The 24,802-nt window shown below is 41.4% G+C and overlaps 1 protein-coding gene across 2 annotated transcripts in view; it reads left to right on the top strand.

Moving 5' to 3' along the window:
• LOC105016998 (RNA-binding motif, single-stranded-interacting protein 2) overlaps window positions 1-24,802 on the top strand; it is a 53,547-nt gene that overhangs the window by 16,849 nt on the left and 11,896 nt on the right. The window contains exons 2-4 of one of the 2 annotated variants that reach the window (XM_010881261.3): window positions 12,678-12,838; window positions 20,076-20,134; window positions 20,580-20,671. In XM_010881261.3, coding sequence (XP_010879563.1) covers window positions 12,678-12,838; window positions 20,076-20,134; window positions 20,580-20,671 — 312 coding nt within the window. The remainder of the gene's footprint in view (window positions 1-12,677; window positions 12,839-20,075; window positions 20,135-20,579; window positions 20,672-24,802) is intronic. The other variant, XM_010881262.3, reaches the window with a different exon arrangement.

A 24,802-nucleotide genomic window follows, 5' to 3' on the forward strand; every position in this document is an offset into this window, starting at 1 on the left:
TCAGTTTCAGGGTCTTGGCAATCTTCTTATATGTCCATCTTTATGTAGAGCAACAATTATTTTTTTCAGATCCTCAGAGAGTTATTTGCCATGAGGTGCCATGTTCAACTTCCATTGACCAGTATGAGGCAGTGTGAGAGCGATAACACCAAATTTAACCCACCTGCTCCCCATTTACACCTGAGACCTTGTAACGAGTCACATGACACCGGGGAGGGGAAATGGCTAATTGGGCCCAATTTGGACATTTTCAATTGGGGGTGTACTCGCTTTTGTTACCAGCGGATTAGACATTAATGGCTGTTTGTTGTGTTATTTTGAGGGGACAGCAAATTTAAACTGTTATACAAACTTGTTGTCACATGAAAAGATATAATCAAATATTTGGTGTTTAAATTGTGCTCTTCCTGAATGCACACTGAAACTTTTTATCAGTGTGACAAACCTTAATTGAGGGAAAAAATAACTAAATCTAATAGAATCTTATAAACCAAATTTAATAGAAGTGTCTTCCCAATGATATAATGTGTATCATTGACTTGCTGTTTCTTTAGGGTATAAATAAGGAGTCACACATACCAAACATCCTTAGTCACCCGTCAAAATAGTTGACCAAAGTCGGTTGACGTTCAAAAGCCAGAGAATACTATGAAAAACTAGCTACATGCCTGGATGGTTGAGATGTAAAACATTGCTCCTTGATCCCAGTTGGAGAACTGCAGAAGTTGGATGAATCTTGGGTTTTCCAGGTCTCCAAACTACATCTAGACACCACCTCCATGCCAACAAGGTTTCTGATATCTTGCAAAACAAAACCCTCTACTGTCATGAAGACATAAACCTCAGCGCCTGGAGTTTCCTAAAATGATTGTACTTGGGTTCTATGGTTGGATTAGAAAATAAATGACCTTTTTGGTCACAAACATCAGAGGTTTATTTGGCGTAAAAAGGGGGAATGTCATAAAGAAAGAACTACTAACCACAGTGAAGTACGGGAGTGGATGTGATATTCTAAGGTTGTTAACGTCCTAAGGTCCTGGGAACCTGGTACAGATACATGGCATTAAGACGCTCCGTGAGGACCTGAAGGGGAGACCACACAGGTGAGGACCAATGATCTGAAGAGATTTTGCATGGACTAGGAATAGGGGACAGCAAACCAAAGAATTTGAGACTGTTTGGGGATTTTGGAATTTGGAGTCAACTCAATGAAAGGCCACCTAAAGTGCAAGCTGGCCATAAAGAAACACAGCTAACTGCTAACACAATTTATGATTTTCTAGTTTTGAGAAATGTATTGTATCTTTTGGAGAGTTTCATGTGGTTGTTGTACTGAAGTCATAATGCAAGACCTGCACTCCCATGTTTCTCATTTGACCACATTCCACTGAAGTATATTGCTTAATTTGATGGTTAGTAGAAGTAGTTTATTTAGTAGGAGTAGTTTGTTACCCCAGCTAGTAATAATCTGTCAGTGTCCTGCCGTGGTCGGGCCTCAGTTGATGGAACATCTGCAAGCTGGAAGTCTACAGTGAGTCTCTGCATTGGTTGTGTTGTGCAGTGCAAACGGCCATCTGTGGTCGGGCTTTCATTAATTAGACCATCTGCAAGCTGGACCATTTTTATTATCTAGGTTGTTACCACCAAAAGTTTGGCGTCACTTAGAAATGTCCTTGTTTTTGAAAGAAAAGCAGATTTTTGGTTCATTAAAATAATATCAAGTTGATCAGTAATACAGTGTAGAGATTGCTATTGTTGTAAATGTCTGTTGTAGCTGGAAATGGCTGATGTTTAATGGAATATCTACATAGGCATACAGAGGCCCATTCTGGCCTTCTTTAGACTAGTTGAGTATCTGGAGCATCAGCAATTGTGGGCTCGTTTACAGGCTCAATTGTCCAGAAACAAAGAACTCGTCTGAAACTCGTCAGTCTTGTTCTGAGAAATTAAGGCTATTCCATACTAGAAATTGGAAACTGGAGTTCTCCATAAGATTATGATGGGCAAAAGAACACAGACACAGGACATAGGACGATAGGAAAAAAGTTGTTATGCTCAGACAAATCTAAGTTTGAGGTGTTCGGATCACAAAGAACATTTGTGAGACGCATACCAAATGAAAAGAAGCTGGAGGAGTGCTTGAGGCCATCTGTCAAAAGCATGGTGCAGGCAATGTGGAGGTCTGGGGGTGCTTTGGTGGTGGTAAAGTGGGAGATTCGTACAGGATAACAGGGATCTTGAAGAAGGAAGCTATCATTCCTTTTTGCAACACCATGCCATAGCCTGTGTACGACACTTGATTGGAGCTAATTACTATCTACAACAGGACAGTGACCCAAAACAGCTCCAACATATGCAATAACTATTTAGAGAAGAAGCATTCAGCTGGTGTTCTGTCTATAATGGACTGGGCACAAGTCACCGGATCTTCACCGTACTGAGCTTTTGCGGGAGCAGCTTGACTGTAAGGTACTTAAGAAGTGCCCATCAAGCCAATCCAACTTGTGGGAGGTGCCTCAGGAAGCGTGCAGTGAAAGATTGTTCTATTTATGTGAGCAAAAGTGCCAAATGGTGATGGAGCAATATCCATCACCATTTGGCACAGCCCCATTACACAGCCAATCAAGACCAGCCAGTGCCACAGGGTCCAATAATTCTGAAGGGCACATAAAGGGTACATAAATGTTGAGGATCTGAAAGGGTCATTCTAGTTCATCAAAATGTTCCTCAACAGACATATTTGTAATTATGAGAATGTAATTTCAGATGGAAGCTGTCTGTCAGTCAGACCGTTCAGGAAATATAATGTCCAGTTGGTGAATTGAACAGACACAGACAGACACAGACAGATTTTCAGTGAGTTGGATACAGGATACTTGCCGTACCTCTGATTGTCAGGAAGTACATGGAATTTTAGGGGTCATTCGGATGTCAAACACAAGCCTGACAGGAAGACAGAGATATATACACAGACAGACAGTAGAAAGAGTAAGATCTATGGGAGAATGGGCATGTTCAGTAGGATTTCCTGAAATGTATGTATTAACAACAGAGGCCTATAAAATGGTAAATGAATAGCAGTGTTTTTTCAATCCCGTTTCCTGCCCATCATGGAGGAAGTGGGGAATGTGATTGTATTAATGGACATGGAAACTGTAAAGCAGATTTGGCAGCCCAGTCTCAGGTTGTTCACTGGGTGAATGCTGAAGGAAAACTAGGTTTACTTAAGCCATTTTATTTTGTGGATCCTTGTTTTACTATACTTTTGAGAAACATACATAGTGAGGGAACATTTTGTGAAATGTATTCTGACACAAATGTATTCGCACTTGCAAATCTCCCAAGGGGCTTGGTCAAAATGTTTTTGCTACCTCGGAAGCTGTTGTCTAAAGCAATTGAAATCTATAGGTTTACGCAACAAAATAATCTAGTCTCAAGTCTTCTTCGATATATCTCGGAAAATGTATTGCACTTAAATCAGGCAATGCTACACTAGGCCTGATGAATGTAATGTTAAAAATATTTGTTTGAAAAGGGTGGAACATCTGCGTGAATTAGTAACGCATTGCAATGCGCCAAACCAAATGCCAAACGATAACGTATTCTCATAAATACGCACACAAACTCAAGCTAAAGTGGTGTCACAGGCTCTCTTTTCCCTTTTCCCTGAAAATGTAGTGTTTCAGCTGTGTTGATGATGCTGAGGGTTAGTGTGTGTGTTTCCTAGGGACTAGCAGGATCACTGATTAAGGCAACTTTAGGGTTAGCTTGAGGCGCCGGCATGGTCAGAGAGACACATTTAAACCTCAGGCCCACTTACCTACAGAGAATACCAAGTTCGGCTGTGTAAATGTAACCAAGCACCTTTGTGTGTAGTTAAAGTTTTATCATGACAAGCGGAAAGCTACAGGCTCTATGGCGACTTGGGTTGATATGACTGTGGCTGCTCCAGTTCACCAAGCTTCCCACATACTTGTCCTGCTGTGGACTCATAATCCCTGATTTTGAGAGTCAGATTGCTTTGATCTTCCACAGTAGTGTATCCAGCCCTAGTATGCTGATTTAAAGGTTACGGTTTTGATCATGTGTTACTCTTAGCCTTGAAGCTTTTAAGTGCCAATTAAGTTCTATGAATATGCATACCATTTTTAGTTATTTCTTTCCCACATAGCATGCGCTCTTCCACAAATGTATTCAGTCATTTCTACAGGTACAAACATTATCAATTATAATTATTCATATACACATTCAAAATAGTGAGAAAAATATATATTTAATCGCAACACCGAAGTGGATGTGATTTTTGTGTTTTTGTGTCAATATTTGTGTTTGTGTTTATTGTGTGTATGTTGTGTGGTATGTGTGTATGAGAGGTAAAGTGAAAGGGAGATTAAATCGTGGCCCTGTCATTTTGTGTAGACATTTGACAAGGGCAAGCCTGAATGTCTTCTTACATGAGAAAACACAGAGAAGGGTTTCAGGTTGAATCAGCATGGAGGAAGAAAGGAATAAGGCCTGGAGAAAATAGAAATGGAGAGGGGGGCAGTAGGGGCTCATTTAGGGACGGGTTAGGGGTTTTTGATCAGACAAAAGGGGTACACTGGATAGGATGTAATTAGCAAGATTCATGCTCTGCCCTTGACTGGTACAACCCCCCCCCCTCCCCCCCCCCATTGAGGTATTCCTAAACACAGGGGGATGATCTGTGACCCTTACTCTCCTCAACAAATTGAACCATTGTCCCTCTGGTGCAGCAAATCATCTTGTAGGAGTGCTGGTCCAGGATCATCAGTAGATTTGTGGGTGTGGTCTAATTAGACAATGAATTAGACAAAGGAGAGGCAAACAGGGAATTGGAGAGGTTTGTTAAACATTGTTCTTATCATATCAAGTAGTTGTTATGTTTTCCTGGGAAGCTATTTTAAAATGTACAACTCAATTCTGTACTGTTTACATATAAAACACTTGCCTTTCACAATGCAGTGCTCCCATTAGTTTAGATATGATTGTCTTCCTAGTTGTGAAAATACATTTCACTATTACCTAACCCAGCTGCTCTCAATTATTCCCTTAACTGGTTTCCCATCGTTGTTAGTTCTACGTGGATGCACTGAGCAGGCTAGATACTGAGCCATGGGGAGCAAAAAAGAACTGTCAAAAGATCTGCGTAACAAGGTAATGGAAATTAATAAATATGGAAACGGGTATAAAAAGATATCCAAAGCCTTGCAAATGCCAGTCAGTACTGTTCGATCACTTATTAAGAAGTGGACAATTCTGGGATCTCTTGATACCAAGCCAAGCCAAGCTCAGGTAGACCAAGAAAGATTTCAGCCAAAACTGACAGAAGAATTGTTGGGGCTACAAACCCACAGGTAACCTCAGGAGAAATATAGGCTGCTCTAGAAAAAGTGTGTGGTTGTTTCAAGGAGCACAATAGGACGATACTTGAACAAAAATTTGCTGCATGGTCGAGTTCCCAGGAAGATGCCTTCACTGCCCCAATGCCACAAAAAAGTTACAATATGCCTGACAACACCTTGAAGTGCCTCAGCTTCTGGCACACTGTAATTTGGAGGGACAAGACCAAAATAGGAACTTTATGGTAACACCATAAAGCGCTATGTTTGGAGAGGGGTCAACAAGGCCTACAGTGAACAGAATACCATCCCCACTGTGAAGCATGGTGGTGGCTCCCTGATGTTTTGGGGTGGTGTGAGCACTAAAGTCACGGGGAAAAGATGAATGCAGCACGTAATCAGAAAATACTGGCAGACAATTTGCCTTCTTCTGCATGAAAGCTGCACATGGGATGCTCGTGGACTTTCCAGCACGACAATGATCCTAAGCACAAGGCCAAGTTGACCCTCCAGTGGTTACAGCAGAAAAAGTTGAAGGTTCTGGAGTGGTCATCACAGTCTCCTGACCATAAAATCTCAAACATGCGGTTCATGCAAGATGACCAAAGACTCTGCATGACCTGGAGGCATTTTGCCAAGATGAATGGGCAGCTATACCACCTGCAAGAATTCAGGGCCTCATATACAACTATAACAAAAACTGCCCGCTGTCATTGATGCTGAAGGGGACAATACACAGCATTAAGAACTAACGATATGCAGACTTTTAAACAGGGGTCAGTTCATTTTTTTCTTTGTTGCCTTGTTTTGTTTTTTGATTGTACCATTCTGTTATGACCTACAGTTGAATGTGAAACCCATAAGAAATAAAATACATGTGTTCTGCCCGCTCACTCATGTTTTCTTTACAAATGGTTCAGATATTACCAATTCTCCAAGGGTATTTATCAAGGACACTTGTGTCCCCACCCTTATGCAGTGGGAGCACAGTGGTTTTCCCGAAATGTATGTTTATTAAATATATGCGTCAGAGCTCCAGAGATAATTGGAGCAGCACTAACCAATAAGCCTGGATCTAGCTTATCAGCCCCTTTGGTTTTCTTAGTGTCTATTACTAGCAATGAATCAAGGAACAATTTTTCAGTGAAAACCCATGACTCTTAAAATCAGTATGTTCCTGCATACTTATTTGATTATAATTTATTCCTCTGTCATCTGGGGTAGGTATAGAGAATTTTTTATAAGATCAACTGCAATAACGTGGCAGTTAAAGGCATCAGCAATTGCATTTTGATCGGTAATAGGTACAGAACTCAACACAGTGTGGGGGCAGCACTGTTCTGCAGGATTTTTACACTTTTCAAGAATTTGGAAGAACTACCATTAGAGATAGATATTGTTTTTACGTAGTCGTTTACTTTTGCTTTTCTGGAAAGTTTTATACATTGGTGTCTTTGTGTCTTAAAAGTCTGCCAGTCTAAGTTATAAGTTGTTTTTGTAGCATTTGCCCACGCCACATTTTTTTATGAACAGCATCAGATATTTCAGAATAAATCCAGGGATTGGATTTGTTCTGGACTGTTATCCTCATACTTTAGCACGCTTATGCTGTAGAGGTAAAACACCAGTGAAATATCATAGTGCTTGTTTGAGAGCGTGACAATGTCACTGGATTCCCCCGTCTCAGCCCCAAGGTTTTACGCTGCTATATTATTGTGCCGGGGGAGTAGGGTCAGTTCTCCTCCTTTGTAAATCCATTGTAAATCTAAGGAATGGGCGCTTTCAATGTTCCTTGTGTCCTGCTCCATTTTAATTTAGGAGGACATGACCCCTTTGACAACACCTCAGGACTACCAGGCACGAAAGACTCATAGCTGTCCCTGTCCAAAATCCTCCTGGTTGTGTCCTCCTGGAGATCAATTAGCTGATGATGCCAGAGGATTTTGGCTGCCACTCTGCTAATTGTCCCTATCCTTTTCCATCTGGTCATCTGACTTGGATGATGTTTTACAGACTCTAGACACAGCCCTCATGCATTTATTAATTATTACAATCTGTACTCTTAAAATGTTCACCCGGCACAGCCACTGGCCACCCCTCAGAGCCTGGTTCCTCTCTATGTTTCTTCTTATGTTTTGACCCTTTTAGGCAGTTTTTCCTAGCCAATGCGCATCAACACTGTTGTTGCTTGCTCTTTGGGGTTGCAAGCTATATCCTTTGTAAAAGCACTTTGTGTAAACTGCTCATGTAAAAAGGGTTTTAATAATATATTTGATTGATTGATTGACTTGAGAGAGGTCTTTCACCAATATTTCTAAACGTCTTTGAGCGTTACAACGCATTAACTAGTTCATTATAAACACCGATAGCAAGTCAGAGAATACAACAGTTTTGTTCCAGTCTCAACTGATAGCAAACTCAACTGTGACAGATGTTACCTTGGTGCTTATGAACATACATATCTTGAACCTACTACGCTGACCTCACAGTTTGATTTGTTTACAATTTAGATGTGTTTTTCAGCAAGTTAAGGGATTGTATTGTTGAGGAGACAATTGACTGAGGGAGAGAGCAGAGAGTGAGAAAAGTCTGAACAGCTAAGTTCAACCTGTGGGTGTAGTATAGTTGTGGAAAAGAGATAAAAGAGTTTAAGCCAGACCAGATGTTTGTGTTGTGTTTTGAAAGATTGTGGTATGGGAGAAAAGACAACTCATGACTTCTCACAGAGAACAAAAGGAAAACAGGATTTACACACATCAATGAATTCAGCACCATCAAATTAACCAAGTGTTGGTTTATGTTTTTTTTATCATTGGGTTTCACTGTGAAAAGCCAAGGAATTTTCTGTGGTTTGAACGTTTTGATAGAGAAAGGGATCATTTGCCCGGTATGGAGTAAGCAGAAAAGAGGCCCATTTTACCAATATGGGTAAGGCAGCGTTGAGGCCCCACATTCACTTCAGAATGCAGTATTGGTTAGTGTTGACATGAGGGCTGCGTGATATCATTTTACGCTGTACTCACACAATCGTCTGTCTCTCAAGCCACCATTTTGGAGCCGTGTTCACAAAAAAACATGGTTTGAGTTTTGGTCCTTTTGAACAGTAACAGCTGTTAGGATTCAAAGCACGCCGTGAATAATTTATGAAAATGTAAAGCACCTGAACTGAATACACTCCCACTCATGTTCTCAACTGGCTAGAAAGAGAGGAATCTAACAACTCCTACAGCTCTCCCACCCCCACCATTTTATTAGTCCTTTCATTTCTCCAACTTATGTAATTCTTGTATACAAACAAATCCAGTAGTATTGCATTGTAGAAACTACAGGAGTTTAGCAACTTTGTTTGTCAATCAAGAGGTCTAGATGTCTAATGACATGTTTTGTTGATTTAGAGGCATTGTATATCTACTCCTTTGCATGCTGTACAATAAACAAAAGTATGCTATATATTTTATAGATTAATAAAATTGTTATAAAAATTATCAGTTTTTACTATTCTATTTTGTCTTCCTCTGTGTTGTCATTGGTATAACTGCCTCATTGGTATTATCACTGATTACAAGTACAGTGGGGAGAACAAGTATTTGATACACTGCCGATTTTGCAGGTCTTCCTACTTACAAAGCATGTAAAGGTCTGTAATTTTTATCATAGGTACACTTCAACTGTGAGAGACAGACTCTAAAACAAAAATCTGGAAAATCACTTTGTAAGATTTTTTGTTAATTAGTTTGCATTTTATTGCATGACATAAGTATTTGATCACCTACCAAGCAGTAAATATTCCGGCTCTCACAGACCTGTTAGTTTTTCTTTAAGAAGCCCTCCTGTTCTCCACTCATTACCTGTATTAACTGCACCTGTTTGAACTCATTACCTGTATAAAAGACACCAGTCCACACACTCAATCAAACAGACTCCAACCTCTCCACAATGGCCAAGACCAGAGAGCTGTGTAAGGACATCAGGGATACAATTGTAGACCTGCACAAGGCTGGGATGGGCTACAGGACAATAGGCAAACAGCTTGGTGAGAAGGCAACAACTTTTGGCGCAATTATTAGAAAATGGAAGAAGTTCAAAATGAAGGTCAATCTCCCTCGGTCTGGGTCTAATGAGACAAAAATAGAGCTTTTTGGTCTAAACTCCACTTGCCGTGTTTGGAGGAAGAAGAAGGATGAGTACAGCCCCAACAACACCATCCCAACCGTGAAGCATGGAGGTGGAAACATCATTCTTTGGGGATGCTTTTCTGCAAAGGGGACAGGACAATGGCATCGTATTGAAAGGAGGATAGATGGGGCCATGTATCGCAAGATCTTGGCCAACAACCTCCTTCCCTCAGTAAGAGCATTGAAAATGGGTCGTGGTTGGGTCTTACTGCATGACAACGACCTGAAACACACAGCCAGGGCAACTAAGGAGTGGCTCCGTAAGGAACATCTCAAGGTCCTGGAGTGGCCTAGCCAGTCTCCAGACCTGAACCCAATAGAAAATCTTTGGAAGGGGCTGAAAGTCTGTATTGCCCAGCGACAGCTCTGAAACCTGAAGGATCTGGAGAAGGTCTGTATGGAGGAGTGGGCCAAAATCCCTGCTGCAGTGTGTGCAAACCTGATCAAGAACTACAGGAAACATATGATCTCTGTAATTGGTTTCTGTACCAAATGTTCAGCTTTTCTGATGTATCAAATACGTATGTCATGCTATAAAATGCAAATTAATTAGTTAAAAATCATACAATTAGATTTTCTGGATTTTTGTTTTAGATTCCGTCACGCACAGTTGAAGAGTACCTATGATAAAAATTACAGACCTCTACATGCTTTGTAAGTAGGAAAACCTGCCAAATCGTCAGTGTATCAAATACTTGTTCTCCCCACTGAATGTGGGTAAAATGTTTTGTCTTCATTGTTTTTACCAATACGTAAATGTTTTAACCATCTTAATGATATTCAATGAGAAGCAATGGCCCAATCCTTGTTTCTACCATAATCATGTCAATGTTTTTTTTTGTTTTATCCTTGTAGGATTGGTTCAAATTAGAGTGAAAAAATCAGGACGATCAATTCCCAAAGTGGGAGAATCACAAGTTGATATTTATGTTCCTTCTTCTGGCATGTTATCTTGCAGCATATTAGTTAACATGAGTGAGTCATGTTATGGAAGTTAACCAGGGAGGTTAACATAATAAATGTGTCAGGTTAGGAGATTAAACACGACAGGTTATGAGCTTACTTTTCGCTAAAATGCTACATGGAAGCAGAGAAGCTGCCACAACTCTCAAGTATTTTATATTTGTTTCAGCTCATGACATGGTAATTTAGCTATTTTCCAGCTGTGGAAACAACTGATGACTGTATACACAAATCCAAAAAATCGCTGCCAGAGTTCAGTGCTTATTATAGTATGTATTAGGTTACTAAATCCAATGTATTGGATGTAATGCAAATGAAGAGAAAGACCACTCTGAACAATTCAGAACACAAAGCATATATTATAGAATTTATAGTAAGGAAGTGCAATTCTCTGTCTTCCATTTGTTTTAAGTAAATTCATGTCAATCTCGCCATGCCCAAATGCCACCATAGCTCTATTTGATTTACCCTTGTGTTAACATCAGACTGTAACCATGGTTACCACTTATTACCATTCAGAAACAATATACTATTGAATATACTTAATTGTCTTTACAAGACAGAATGTTGAATACAATTATATTTAAATGTCCTTTATCAATTGTCCATGCTGTTGATCCTTTGTCCGGTATGATGTGGAGAAAATCCACAAAAGTTGCGGCAATCTGACTTTTAAGATGCTCCAGTTTGTAAATTGCTCTCACAGCTTGTAATTTCTGTATTTTCACTCTCTAGAAGTACTGCACATAATTCACAATATGTAAAGAGCAGCAGAACACACACAACAAATATGTTTCCTTACAACCAGCTGGAAGTATCTACGTTTTTGTTACATTCAGGCTAATTCAAATCTGGACTTTGAAGACAATTTAGACATGGGATTGTCGTCAATAATCAAGTAGAAAACCACCAGAAACCCTTGCTATACACTCACCTAAAGGATTATTAGGAACACCTGTTCAATTTCTCATTAATGCAATTATCTAATCAACCAATCACATGGCAGTTGCTTCAATGCATTTAGGGGTGTGGTCCTGGTGAAGACAATCTCCTGAACTCCAAACTGAATGTCAGAATGGGAAAGAAAGGTGATTTAAGCAATTTTGAGTGTGTCATGGTTGTTGGTGCCAGACGGGCCGGTCTGAGTATTTCACAATCTGCTCAGTTACTGGGATTTTCACGCACAACCATTTCTAGGGTTTACAAAGAATGGTGTGAAAAGGGAAAAACATCCAGTATGCGGCAGTCCTGTGGGCGAAAATGCCTTGTTGATGCTAGAGATCAGAGGAGAATGGGCCGACTGATTCAAGCTGATAGAAGAGCAACATTGACTGAAATAACCACTCGTTACAACCGAGGTATGCAGCAAAGCATTTGTGAAGCCACAACACGCACTACCTTGAGGCGGATGGGCTACAATAGCAGAAGACCCCACCGGGTACCACTCATCTCCACTACAAATAGGAAAAAGAGGCTACAATTTACACGAGCTCACCAAAATTGGACAGTTGAAGACTGGAAGAATGTTGCCTGGTCTGATGAGTCTCGATTTCTGTTGAGACATTCAGATGGTAGAGACAGCATTTGGCGTAAACAGAATGAGAACATGGATCCATCATGCCTTGTTACCACTGTGCAGGCTGGTGGTGGTGGTGTAATGGTGTGGGGGATGTTTTATTGGCACACTTTAGGCCCCTTAGTGGCAATTGGGCATGGTTTAAATGCCACGGCCTACCTGAGCATTGTTTCTGACCATGTCCATCCCTTTATGACCACCATGTACCCATCCTCTGATGGCTACTTCCAGCAGGATAATGCACCATGTCACAAAGCTCAAGTCATTTCAAATTGGTTTCTTGAACATGACAATGAGTTCACTGTACTGAAATGGCCCCCACAGTCACCAGATCTCAACCCAATAGAGCATCTTTGGGATGTGGTGGAACGGGAGCTTCGTGCCCTGGATGTGCATCCCACAAATGTCCATCAACTGCAAGATGCTGTCCTATCAATATGGGCTAACATTTCTAAAGAATGCTTTCAGCACCTTGTTGAATCAATGCCACGTAGAATTAAGGCAGTTTTGAAGGCGAAAGGGGGTCGAACACAGTATTAGTATGGTGTTCCTAATAATCCTTTAGGTGAGTGTATAAACGTCTCTCTCTCTCTCTCTCTCCAGCAGGCGTATGTGTCCTCCGGCCACCAGATGGCGCCCCCCAGTCCCAACACCAACAGTAACAGCAGTGTCGGGGGAGGGGAACAGCTAAGTAAAACAAACCTGTACATTCGTGGTCTTCACCCCGGGACCACAGACCAGGACCTGGTCAAGCTATGCCAGCCGTAAGTCTCCTTCTCTGGCCTCTTTTCTGCTCTCCTTTACTAGATATCTATTAGAATAAGAAGAGTTCTTTATTTATCCTTATGGGATTATTAACACTGGTCTTCTAATGTGCCCAACCCCATCGAAATACACAATTACATATACTATATTAGGATCCGGGTGACGTTGCTGATCTAATTATATTCATCTTAGCAGATTGTGGAATCAGGATGACCTGATCCTAGATCTAAGCCCACTGGTGACTTTTACAGGTGCTGCGTTCCAACTTTGTGGCTACCGTTATTACCGTAAGTCTAACTCCATGAAAGCCCAGCCTCAGATCCCAACCGGTTGTTTGATATTGCTCGATATTGCCCGCACTTTGGGCTGCTGTACCACATTCGGTGAAAGTTACTACTGACGCGTGAATTGCACGCTGACCAAGGCCGTCCATTGTTTCAGGTACAATGCACATTGCACACTCCCAATAAAAGACTTGTGTCAGCTGCAGTGGTGAAGCTTAGGTGGTGTTGTTCATCCTTGAGTTGGAAGGGCATAGATGGGAGCTTCATAACGAGCTATTCTTCATAATTACCATTATAATGTAAAAAGAATGTGTGTAACTGGGTGTTTCTTTGAATTTATATCCACCCGCTGGGTAAAACTTTCACACTAGTCCTCTTTAAGAAATAGTCCAAATGGGAATATGAATAAGAATCATTTATAAGTGCATACTGTTTAAATGGTCAGAAGTGTATAAAGAAAAACCAAGGGATTAAAGGAAGAGAGAAATGGAGAGAGGGAAATAGAGAACGAGGTTAAAGCAAGTTAGAATGGAGTGGGTGAGAGAGAAGGGGCCAGTTAAGGGGTTAGTCTCCTCCTGACTGTCCTGATGTAACCTACCTCACCAAAGAGACTGGAGAGGCTCAGCAGGAGAAAACCCACAAGACCCACACCCACCAAGTTGCCCTGTGCAAGCAACACACACACACACATTCACTGTTTACACATGCACTGTACACACACACACACACACACACACACACACAGCCTTGTAGTGCTTTAATACTGAGGAACTTTTGGGTAGCAACAATGGTTTTACATTATAACGCCTATTTTCATTATAGCTATCTGCTAATTCCTTCTATTCTCGCTGGAGTGAAATAACTAACGCACACAGCATACTGCTACGAAATGAAACAACGGTTCAATATGTGCGAAATGAAACAACGGTTTCACCCCTAGTAATTATATACCTTATTTTTGGATGCTTTCCATGCAGTTGCCAATTACTATTCAGATAAGGTTGAGTGGTACAGCTTCTTAATAATGTTGTTATTTCGTTTACCAGACATGCTACATCTTTTCTATTTAACTGATGGGTTAACGAGGGGTTTTCTGCCCGTAAAAACAGAATAGATTTCACCCCTTATTCACAGATTGCGGATCATAATACCCGATCCTAACCTTAACCAATAGAGGAATGAAAAAACATGACCACGCGTCATCCTGGTCCATGATCAGATGTCCACGCAAAATGCCTGGCTTTAGGACCCGGCAGAGGTAGAAAGAGTGGGAGCAGTGGAGAGGAGAGAGGACAGGAAGGGGTAAGGTATCCGATTACAGTATACACTCCCGCCCAGCACTCTCTCAGGGCAAACCGGCGGAACACTAGCCCACCTCAATGACTGCAAAAGTAAGTTATTTGCGAGTGGGTGAACGTTCATTGCATTTCTTTTTAGAACCAGGCTGCCTGCAGGCATGAGCCAGGTCCATGTTCAAGGCCCACCGTGGAGCTGGGATGGAACCAAGCATGTGCAGTAATGTGTAGGATTTTTCGTTTTTTCCAATCCAAACATGTCTGCTTTTCATCAAACACCAAAAGGCCTTATCTGACTCAATGAATACTGGTTAGACTATTCATCGTTCTTTTGGAATCTGGACGACGACCCATGTTGCCTCTGTTGCCCTGGGGATTGGACTGAACAGCTGGTGTAACTGCCATAGATGGTTTTGTAAAATTACAATGCAGTTGATAATGAGAAGGACCTCACAAAATAACTGCGTTGTTGCTCTCAGCAATGATAAGACTACATAATAGAAATGTGGCTACATTTGTGGACATCAATCTAAATTAAGCGTACTGGTAGAAAGGGTGTACATTGCCGTTTTAGGGATCCAACAATGTAATGTAGTCAAGTGGGACTTCAACCTTAATTTGGCTAATCCCTTCAGATTGCTTGGTTGGAGTCAAACAGTGGGAAGCCCTGCATTCATGACCCAGTGTTCCCTGGTGGCGTTGGTGCCAGTCCCATGGCTTTCAAAGTGAGGGATTGTTGTTTTAGTGTTAAAGGGATCGGGACACCCTTCAGACAGGCTATATGTTTTGTCTCTAGATGAATGCATAACAATGACCTGCCCATCTACGTCTGAGACCAAGGATGAGAAGAATTTCACCCATCAACAATTGTGTGTTAACATGAGAATAAGATCCTACATCCACATCCGATTCTATAGATGACGATGGTTTTATCTATCGACACCTGAGGAAAAGAATCATTTCACCAATCTACATAATAGTGTTAGGATGACCATCACTGTACCTTTCCACATCTGAGTCTTAATCATGTCACCTGTCTACATTTATTTATTTGACCTGTATTGTATCTGTATGAATTGGTTCATAATTGGTAAGCCAATTATAAACCAATTCTCATTTACTGTGACGACATGGCCAAAGTCATAACAATTGCAAACAATATTCAGTTGTATATTTTTCCAGGAGGTTTCTTTTCAGCACATTTGGGATCTGTTATGCTCCAAGCAGACCTCGAAAGCCTGCCCCGGCTAATGTCTGGCCAACTTGAACAGTTATATTTCTCTATTATTATTGGTGGTTATACAGGACAGTCCGTTCCACTTTAAGTCAACGTTAGAGAGTGTTACACGTGAAATTTGCATGCAAAATTTTATCAATTCACATAGAGCCTGACATGTGATTGAAATATGTGAAATATGTGTGATTGAAATATACGTTTGTGCTCAAAAGTTTGCATACTCTTAGAGAATTGGTAATATCTGAACCATTTGTAAAGAAAACATGAGTGAGTGGGCAAAACACGTCTTTTCTTTCTTATGGGATTCACATTCCACTGTAGGTCATAACAGAACGGCACAATCATAAAACAAAACATGGCAACAAAGATTTTTTTTTACTGACCCCTGTTCAAAAGTCTGCATAGCCTTAGTTCTTTATTCTGTGTATTGCCCCCTTTAGCATCAATTACAGCGTGCAGTCTTTTGGAATAGTTGTCTATGAGGCCGCAAATTCTTTCAAGTGGTATAGCTGCCCATTCGTCTTGGAAAAATGCCTCTAGGTCATGTAGAGTCTTTGGTCGTCTTGCATGAACCGCACGTTTGAGATCTTCCCAGAGTGGCTCGATGAAATTAAGGTCAGGAGACTGTGATGGCCACTCCAGAACCTTCACCTTTTTCTGCTGTAACCAATCCCGGGTCAACTTGACCTTGTGCTTAGGGTCACTGTCTGCCAGCATTTTCTGATTAGTGCTCACACACCCCCAAAACATAATTGAGCCACCACCATGCTTCAGAGTGGGGATGGTATTCTGTTCACAATAGGTCTTGTTGACCCCTCTCCAAACATAGCGCTTATGGTTGTGACCATAAAGCTCTATTTTGGTCTGGTCACTCCAAATTAGTGTGCCAGAAGCTGTGAGGCATGTCAAGGTGTTGTCGGGCATATTGTAACTGGATTTTTTTGTGGCATTGGCGCAGTGAAGGCTTCTTTCTGGCCACTCAACCATGCAGCTCATTTTTATTCAAGTATCTCAAGCTTCTTGAAACAACCGCACCATCTTTTTCCAGAGCAGCCTGTATGTCTCCTGAGTTTACCTGTGGGTTTTTCTTTGTATCCCTAACAATCTTTCTGGCAGTTTTGGCTGAAATATTTCTTGGTCCAGCTGCTCAATGCATCCACTCAGCAGGAGTGCTATCAAACTCATTGACTATTTATACACAGACACTGATTGCAATTTAAAAAGCCACAGGTGTGGGAAATTCACCTTTAATTGTCATTTTCCCCTGTGTGTGTCACCTTGTGTGTCTGTAACAAGGCCAAACATTCAAGGGTATGTAAACTTTTGATCAGGGCCATTTGGGTGATTTCTGTTATCATTATGATTTAAAAAGGAGCCAAACAACTATGTGATGATAAATGGCTTCATATGATCACTTTCCTTAAATAAAAGACAGTTTTTTTTGCATGATCAGTCAGAACTGTAACATGAAAGCATCACAGAATGGACATCAACTTCCCCTGCCACATAATGCTTCATAGTTAACTCTGACACACCTCACTCATACACTCACAGTCACACGCACCTCACTCATACACTCACAGTCACACATACCTCACTCATACACTCACAGTCACACACACCTCACTCATACACTCACAGTCACACACACCTCACTTATACACTCACAGTCACACCTCACTCATACACTCACAGTCACACACACCTCACCCATACACTCACAGTCACACACACTTCACTCATACACTCACAGTCACACATACCTCACTCATACACTCACAGTCACACACACTTCACTCATACACTCACAGTCACACCTCACTCATACACTCACAGTCACACACACCTCACCCATACACTCACAGTCACACACACTTCACTCATACACTCACAGTCACACCTCACTCATACACTCACAGTCACACACACCTAACTCATACACTCACAGTCACACACACCACACTCATCACTCACAGTCACACTTACCACACTCATCACTCACAGTCACACACCTCACTCATACACTCACAGTCACACACACCTCACTCATACACTCACAGTCACACACCTCACTCATACACACACAGTCACACACACCTCACTCTTACACTCACAGTCACACACACCACACTCATACACTCACAGTCACACACACCTCACTCTTACACTCACAGTCACACACACCTCACTCATACAATCACAGTCACACACACCTCACTCATACACTCACAGTCACACACACCTCACTCATACACTCACAGTCACACACACCTCACTCATACACTCACAGTCACACCTCACTCATACCTTCAAAGTCACACACACCACAGTCACACACACCACACTCATACACTCACAGTCACACACACTGCACTCATACACTCACAGTCACTCACACATAAACACACAATCTCATGCCGCACTCATATATACACCCAGTCTCACACCACAGTCATACACACACACAGGCATTCACACATCACATTCATACATACACACAGTCTCACGCCATAGTCATACACACACAGTCTCACACCACACTATATATATACACACAAAGTTACACACTATAGTCATAGAGACACATTCACACACCACAGTCATACATACACAGTCTCACACCACAGTCATACACACAGACACACACAGTCACACACCACACTCATACACACAAACACACACCAGCACGTGCACACACACTTACAAAAATAACTTCTGATATAAAGTTGTACACTATTGGAAATTAAACTGACTCTATAGGAACAAGGAAGAAAGTGCTTTTAAAACGATCCTACAATGTTGTGGAAACACACTAACAATGCTTTGTGTTCAGATTGCTGTACACACATACTGTAGCCCTACTGCCTACACGTTCTGTATCCCTCCCACACCTTCTCTATACTCTCACACAAACATCCCACTCTTATGCATATCGCTGGGAGAAAACCTACAAAACAACTTTTTCAGGAAATAGACCAAAAATTGAAATATCTTCCCCATTAACTACAGTAGATTTTTAACTGATAGGCCCACAGATCTGCAACAGAAATAAAGAGCTCTGGTAATATTGGGCATTACTTTTGAATGATTGGATTAAATGCACAAGGCTTTGTAAAGCCAACATGCATGAACTGCCGCTGTGTTCACTGAGCTGTATCAGAATGGGCAGAATGGTCTTCTGTGTTATTTGTCATTGTAAAATGTGAATTTAATGATGGTTAATGGCATGAACATGTGTTTATGTGATGCGGGTGCAATTAACGCTGTTTAAAAAATGTGTGCCAATTAACATGGCTTACATTTACATGTTAACTTTGACAGCCCAAACAATGTTGGTTTGAACAAGGTGTGAGAATACAGAGGTGACTGGAGCTGTGTGTAGAATGACTGTGTGTGTTGGAGTGTGTATGTGTATATATATATATATATATATATATATGTGTGTGTGTGTGTGTGTGTGTGTGTGGTGGGGGGGGTGCATGTTTGTTTTGAGGATGTAAGCAGAAAGGCAGGATAAAGACACGCCTGGAACCTAGAGTCTTTGCTCTTGAGTTCAGTCTCCTGATGGCTGTAAACCACTCCGGCATAGAGAATCACTGTATCCTTAAACCACCTCCACCTCTTCACCTCACATACAGTTACCTTCATCACCCTCCACCTCTTCACCTCACATACAGTTACCTTCATCACCCTCCACCTCTTCACCTCACATACAGTTACCTTCATCACCCTCCACCTCTTCACCTCACATACAGTTACCTTCATCACCCTCCACCTCCTCACCTCACATACAGTTACCTTCATCACCCTCCACCTCTTCAACTCACATACAGTTACCTTCATCACCCTCCACCTCTTCACCTCACATACAGTTACCTTCGTCATCCTCCGCCTCTTCACCTCACAGACAGTTACTGTGTTCTTCATCACCCTCCACCTCTTCACCTCGCAGACAGTTACTGTGTTCTTCATCACCCTCCACCTCTTCACCTCGCAGACAGTTACTGTGTTCTTCATCACCCTCCACCTCTTCACCTCCCAGACAGTTACTATAACCTTAAACCACCTCCTCCTCTTCACCTCGCAGACAGTTAGTGTCCTTCGTCATCCTCCGCCCCTTCACCTCACAGACAGGCCGAGCTTTTTGACCCGTTTTTGGATAGAGACCACTTTAAAGCAGCCCAAAGAACTCACAGAAAGTGTGTATGGTTCATGTTTACGTGTATGGAAAAGTTAATATTTACACTTGTAACTGCAACATAAAGAATGTGTGTTTGTGTGGGTTTGTACAGTATCTGTGTGCAAAATTAACATCTAAATAAGTTTGTGTCTAAATGTTAGGGAGCTTCCACAACATGTCAGATAGTCACCTCCTCAAATGGTCTGATTATCTCTTGTTTTTATGTTTTTGTTTTGGTAGGTATGGGAAGATTGTGTCCACTAAAGCCATCCTGGACAAAACCACCAACAAGTGCAAAGGTGAGAGTTCAGAGTTCATGAAGTGACAGAGATGCCATTGACATCTTACTAGAATATATCTGGTTTGTGTTGTTTACTGTCTCCTTGCACAAGGTCACAGGCTTTTGAACTCAATCCCAACTACATTCTACAATATTTCTACAGTATTAGGGTATGCCTGGTTAGAGGTCTATTGCTACACTATAAATGAATTAAACCACACCCAGAGAACTGCCTTGGTTTAGACATTTATTGTGGGAGACATTTGTTTATGGACAGCTGCAGAAGGCCATAGATGTAGTATGTAGTACTAGACTGGACTTTTGAGCTGCAGTAGCATGTTCTACACTTTACACCTGTACTTAATGTTAAAGTATTTAGAATGCCAAATCCACTCAGCAATCACCATACTGATGCACATATATATCCACTGTAAGGATAACGTAAGTGTAAATGTATTGTGCAGGCTATGGTTTCGTGGACTTTGATAGCCCAGCAGCAGCCCAGAAAGCTGTAACTGCTCTAAAGTCAAGTGGAGTCCAGGCTCAGATGGCTAAGGTAAGACTGTAATTTATGTCAACTCCACAAACACTTGATATGTTCAGTCATTTACATCAACTCCACAAACACTTGATATGTTCAGTCATTTACATCAACTCCACAAACACTTGATATGTCCAGTCATTTACATCAACTCCACAAACACTTGATATGTTCCCAGTTACACTTCTGTGTCGCTCCTGGCTAGTGGTTCTATATGCTCTTTTAGAAAGTCAGGTTTTTGAGTCACACCATGGTTCTTCTTGGTCTGGGATGGGAACACCATATCAAGTGTTTGAGGCGGTGGACATCCACTCAGGATATAGCTGAGTGGACCTACCTTCTCCAGAGCAGCTCTGTCTTATTGAGGTGGTGGACATCCAAGCATATGTCTGGCACCTGGACATATGCTGATACCTGGTTGTCAAATGAGAAGGAGATATGTAGTTGACTGTCATCCACATATCAATGACAGACCATGTGAGGATATAGCTGAGTCTGAGAGAGAGACTTGGTGTTCTCCACGTCATTTGGTAGGAGCTGTATTGATCCCCAAAAACAAAGAGACTGCAAATACATTCCAAAGGGCGATCAAGGGTGAGCCAGCATATTATTTCAGTTATGGCCTGATGAGCTCGTTCATCTTGGCACCGTCTCAAGACAAACTGCCATAGTTTATTGAGAGGTGTGTTTACCTGTGTTAGCAGGCAGTTGGCTGGCAAGCAGAAGAGGTCACACTATCAAAGGATATCAGTTGGAATAGAACGTCCCTTTCAACTTTTCTCTGGTCTCTTCTCCCTCTTCTCTCCACAGCAGTGTACAACCTATTTTCCCTGCATCCGCCATTAGGTCTTCAGTGAGGTCCAGAGGGCCACGCTTCAAATACATTTTTTCCATGTTTTCAAAATGTTCATAACAAATATACACCACTATCCATCATGTTTGGAATTTTCCATACTCTCTGACCATCTACGTATCAAGAGATTATAACTTAATATCGTTACATTATTATTTTTACAGTTTCTGTTTGATTTATTCAAACCATCCAAGAGTCAAATTGAATTGGTTAGGGTGCCTGACTCCTCCATCCCTCCCTCTCTCTCTGTCTCTCTCTCCGCTCTCTGGCTGAAAGCGTGTCCTGCTAAGTGGCCACTGCTGTGGGCCTTGTCATGTGCTCTTTGTGTGGGTGTCTGCATTCAAAGAGGCTGTTGTGGGTCCATTAAGCTGATTCCTCTGTGGCTCTCAGGCTGCCCATTGAGTTTGCCCTGGGGAGAGTGCACCCACACCCGCCGTCAATGGGACAGGGACAATGAGGTAGCCTGTGCCTGCTTGGGTTTGTGTCTGGGCCGAGGGCCGACACTATAGGGCTTCATTCACTCTACCCGGCCCTCCTCCCAGTCCACACCCAAAGGATGTGGCCAAAACAGAAGACTGTTAGCTGTTGGCCCATGAGCTACAGTGAGTTACTCTATATCATGGCCTAGCCTGGCCGTCTGATATAGGTTATAAGTTTACCCAGTTAGAACTCAGTTTCTGTTTATTAAGCAAGGAGAAATCCACAGAAAATGGCAGTTTGTGTCTTGATTAAAATAGTGTCTGTCACTGAAATCAAGTATACACTATGTTTGATATGTGCTTTGGTCTTAGTCAGGCTTTTTTCCCAGTCCTTGCACTGCCACTGAATGTGGGTCATGTTGCTGTCATGTTTCCAGTGGGTTCGTTTTTTCAGTAGGATCATAGTTCCCGCCAAGGGAGTCACTGTCGTGATGGCCAGGTATGAAAGGACAAGGAAACAATGGAAAGGTATATAAGTAGACTGCTCTCTTCTTCCTAGATCCTCCCTTTCTGCGTACGGACTTCAGCCCACACACACCACCTGCCTGACACATAGGCACATGCAGAGTGGTGAGAAGAGATTCCATTTCACATGGTTGGGTGTGGTCCAGACATCGTTTGGAGATCAGCGTCAGTGAAACCTTTTAAAAAATGTTGGCCATGGTGCAGAACAGGAGTTGAGATTTTCATTTTTTTTTAAAGCAAAGTTTGTTGTTTTTAAATGTTTGTCACATAAGGTAGCCTCAGGCAGTCTTAAAGCAATATTTGAGTTGTCTGGTCACATTGTCTCTGTGTTGTCGAACAAAGAAATGTCTCCTTAACCACATGTTTCTATCTTGGCATGTTGTACACAAGTTAACTTAAGGAGCTTTCTATCTTGTGGGAGGCTGTCAGCTGTTTCCGAAAGCCATTTTTACTAGACATTTTACTAAGTTGTTTAAAAACGCGTGTGCTGTTAAACTCTATGCAGTTGTTTTGGGCTCAGTACTGTGCCCAGTGGTGTACCCCCCAAAAAAATTATATTGTCAGAAATTATCAATGGCCAGTATGTAAAGGTAGGATTTGATTAGTGTAAACATATCTGAGTTCAGTACTGCCTTTATTTGTATCCTAGAATACTATCAACAATAACAATGCAAATGGTCTCTCTGTGTGGTGTTCTGTGAAGCCCACGTTAAAATATCCAGTTGGTGTAGGTCTGCTGTATCTTTGATATATTGATAAGCCCGACTTCATCATCACTGACAATAAGACATGTTCGGTTTGTTGACACTCTTCAGTATCATACATCCGTACATACATACAGCCCTTTGAATTCCACATTGTCAGATCAACAGAGTGACAAGCCTAGTACCACACCCAGCTCAACTCCTGCTGAACTCTTTGTACAGACTCAGGGTGTGTCCCAAGTGCTTCCTATTCCCTAGATGTGATGCACTACTTCCAACAACAATAAGGGAGCTCTGGTAGGGAGCTACATTTGTTCCTGGGCTCTCTAGTCTGTTGGATTTGGGATTAAGCCAACTCTTTGCTTATGGATTTACAGAGATAAGTGTGGAATTACTGGTTTGTTGATGCAACCTGTAGTTTGACTTGGTTTCTGTCTTAAAGGAGGCCCATGGAGGGCAGTGGGAGATTTAGTGTGGTCACACAGGGTGGTGTCACTGGTGTGGCAGGTGGCTTTGACTGATAATGTGTACAAACTGTGGTTAGGTGTGCTTGCAAAACAATACACTACACTTGATTTTTAAATACTTCTCCTGTTTATTAAAATAAACATTATTTATTCTGCCAGGACTAGTGCTTAAAAGATTTAAGCAATTAACAAGCTTTTAGACTGCCCCAATTTATATTTTTTTGTATAACATTTACTACATGTTAATATCATTAACACTTTTGTCAACTGATTTTTTATACTGTGCATTAGGGTTGGATGGTGGAACCATAAGCTGCAGCACACGTTAAGCAAGCTGATTGATGGACATGTACAGTTAGCTAGCTAGGTAGTCTTGTTCCAGCTAGTTTTTTCAGTAACGTCATTAGCTTGAGCTAGCTAGCAAAGGAGCAATCATTTGCTGAAACAAAAAGGTGGGTACATAGTTTTCTAGGTGCAAGATATAGTTCACAATGACGAATTTCAGGTGTGTCAGTGTTTCTTTGTTTATCAGAAGTATTTTGATCAAATGAATTTCAAACTTTGAGTGACCACAGTTAAGCCTTCTAGCTCAAGGGTTGTGGCTGATGGCAAACAATGCCTATGTGAAATATGTAGCATATCCTTATGTAATAGTTAATTCATTAATTGGGAAGAAGTTGCATTTGACATGGCTCTTAAGCATTTTTTGCTCCCATGAATACTAATTTAATTATATGCTACTTAAATGTGCATAAATTATCATTGGTTTGTTGAGAACCACAGGAATACATTGGCTGCAATAATGTAGAGGTGTTAAAGAGGTCAATGGTCAGTGGGAACAGAAGAACACTGATTATTGACAAAAAGTATCAAACTCTGATTTAACAAAGTGAATATCCTTCAAATCCTGTATGGTATATTTATTTTAACAAGCCAACAATGTTGTTACTAAAGTATGATTTTTATATTGACATTTTCACTGCAAAACATTTAGAAATGGTCCTTTTCTGGTTGAGAAAAAGTGTCTGCTACTGGCTACACTGAATATACATTTGTAAACACCGGTACTCTAGTTAGCTTTCAGAAATCAGTGGTTACAAGAAAAGTGGTTTCTAGCTGTAGTGGATTGGTGATGTTCAAATTAACATAATGGGTTTGACGTCTATAAAACATCTTAC

The sequence above is a fragment of the Esox lucius genome, chromosome 17 (assembly GCF_011004845.1).
Source record: "Esox lucius isolate fEsoLuc1 chromosome 17, fEsoLuc1.pri, whole genome shotgun sequence".
In the NCBI taxonomy this organism is placed as follows: domain Eukaryota; kingdom Metazoa; phylum Chordata; class Actinopteri; order Esociformes; family Esocidae; genus Esox; species Esox lucius.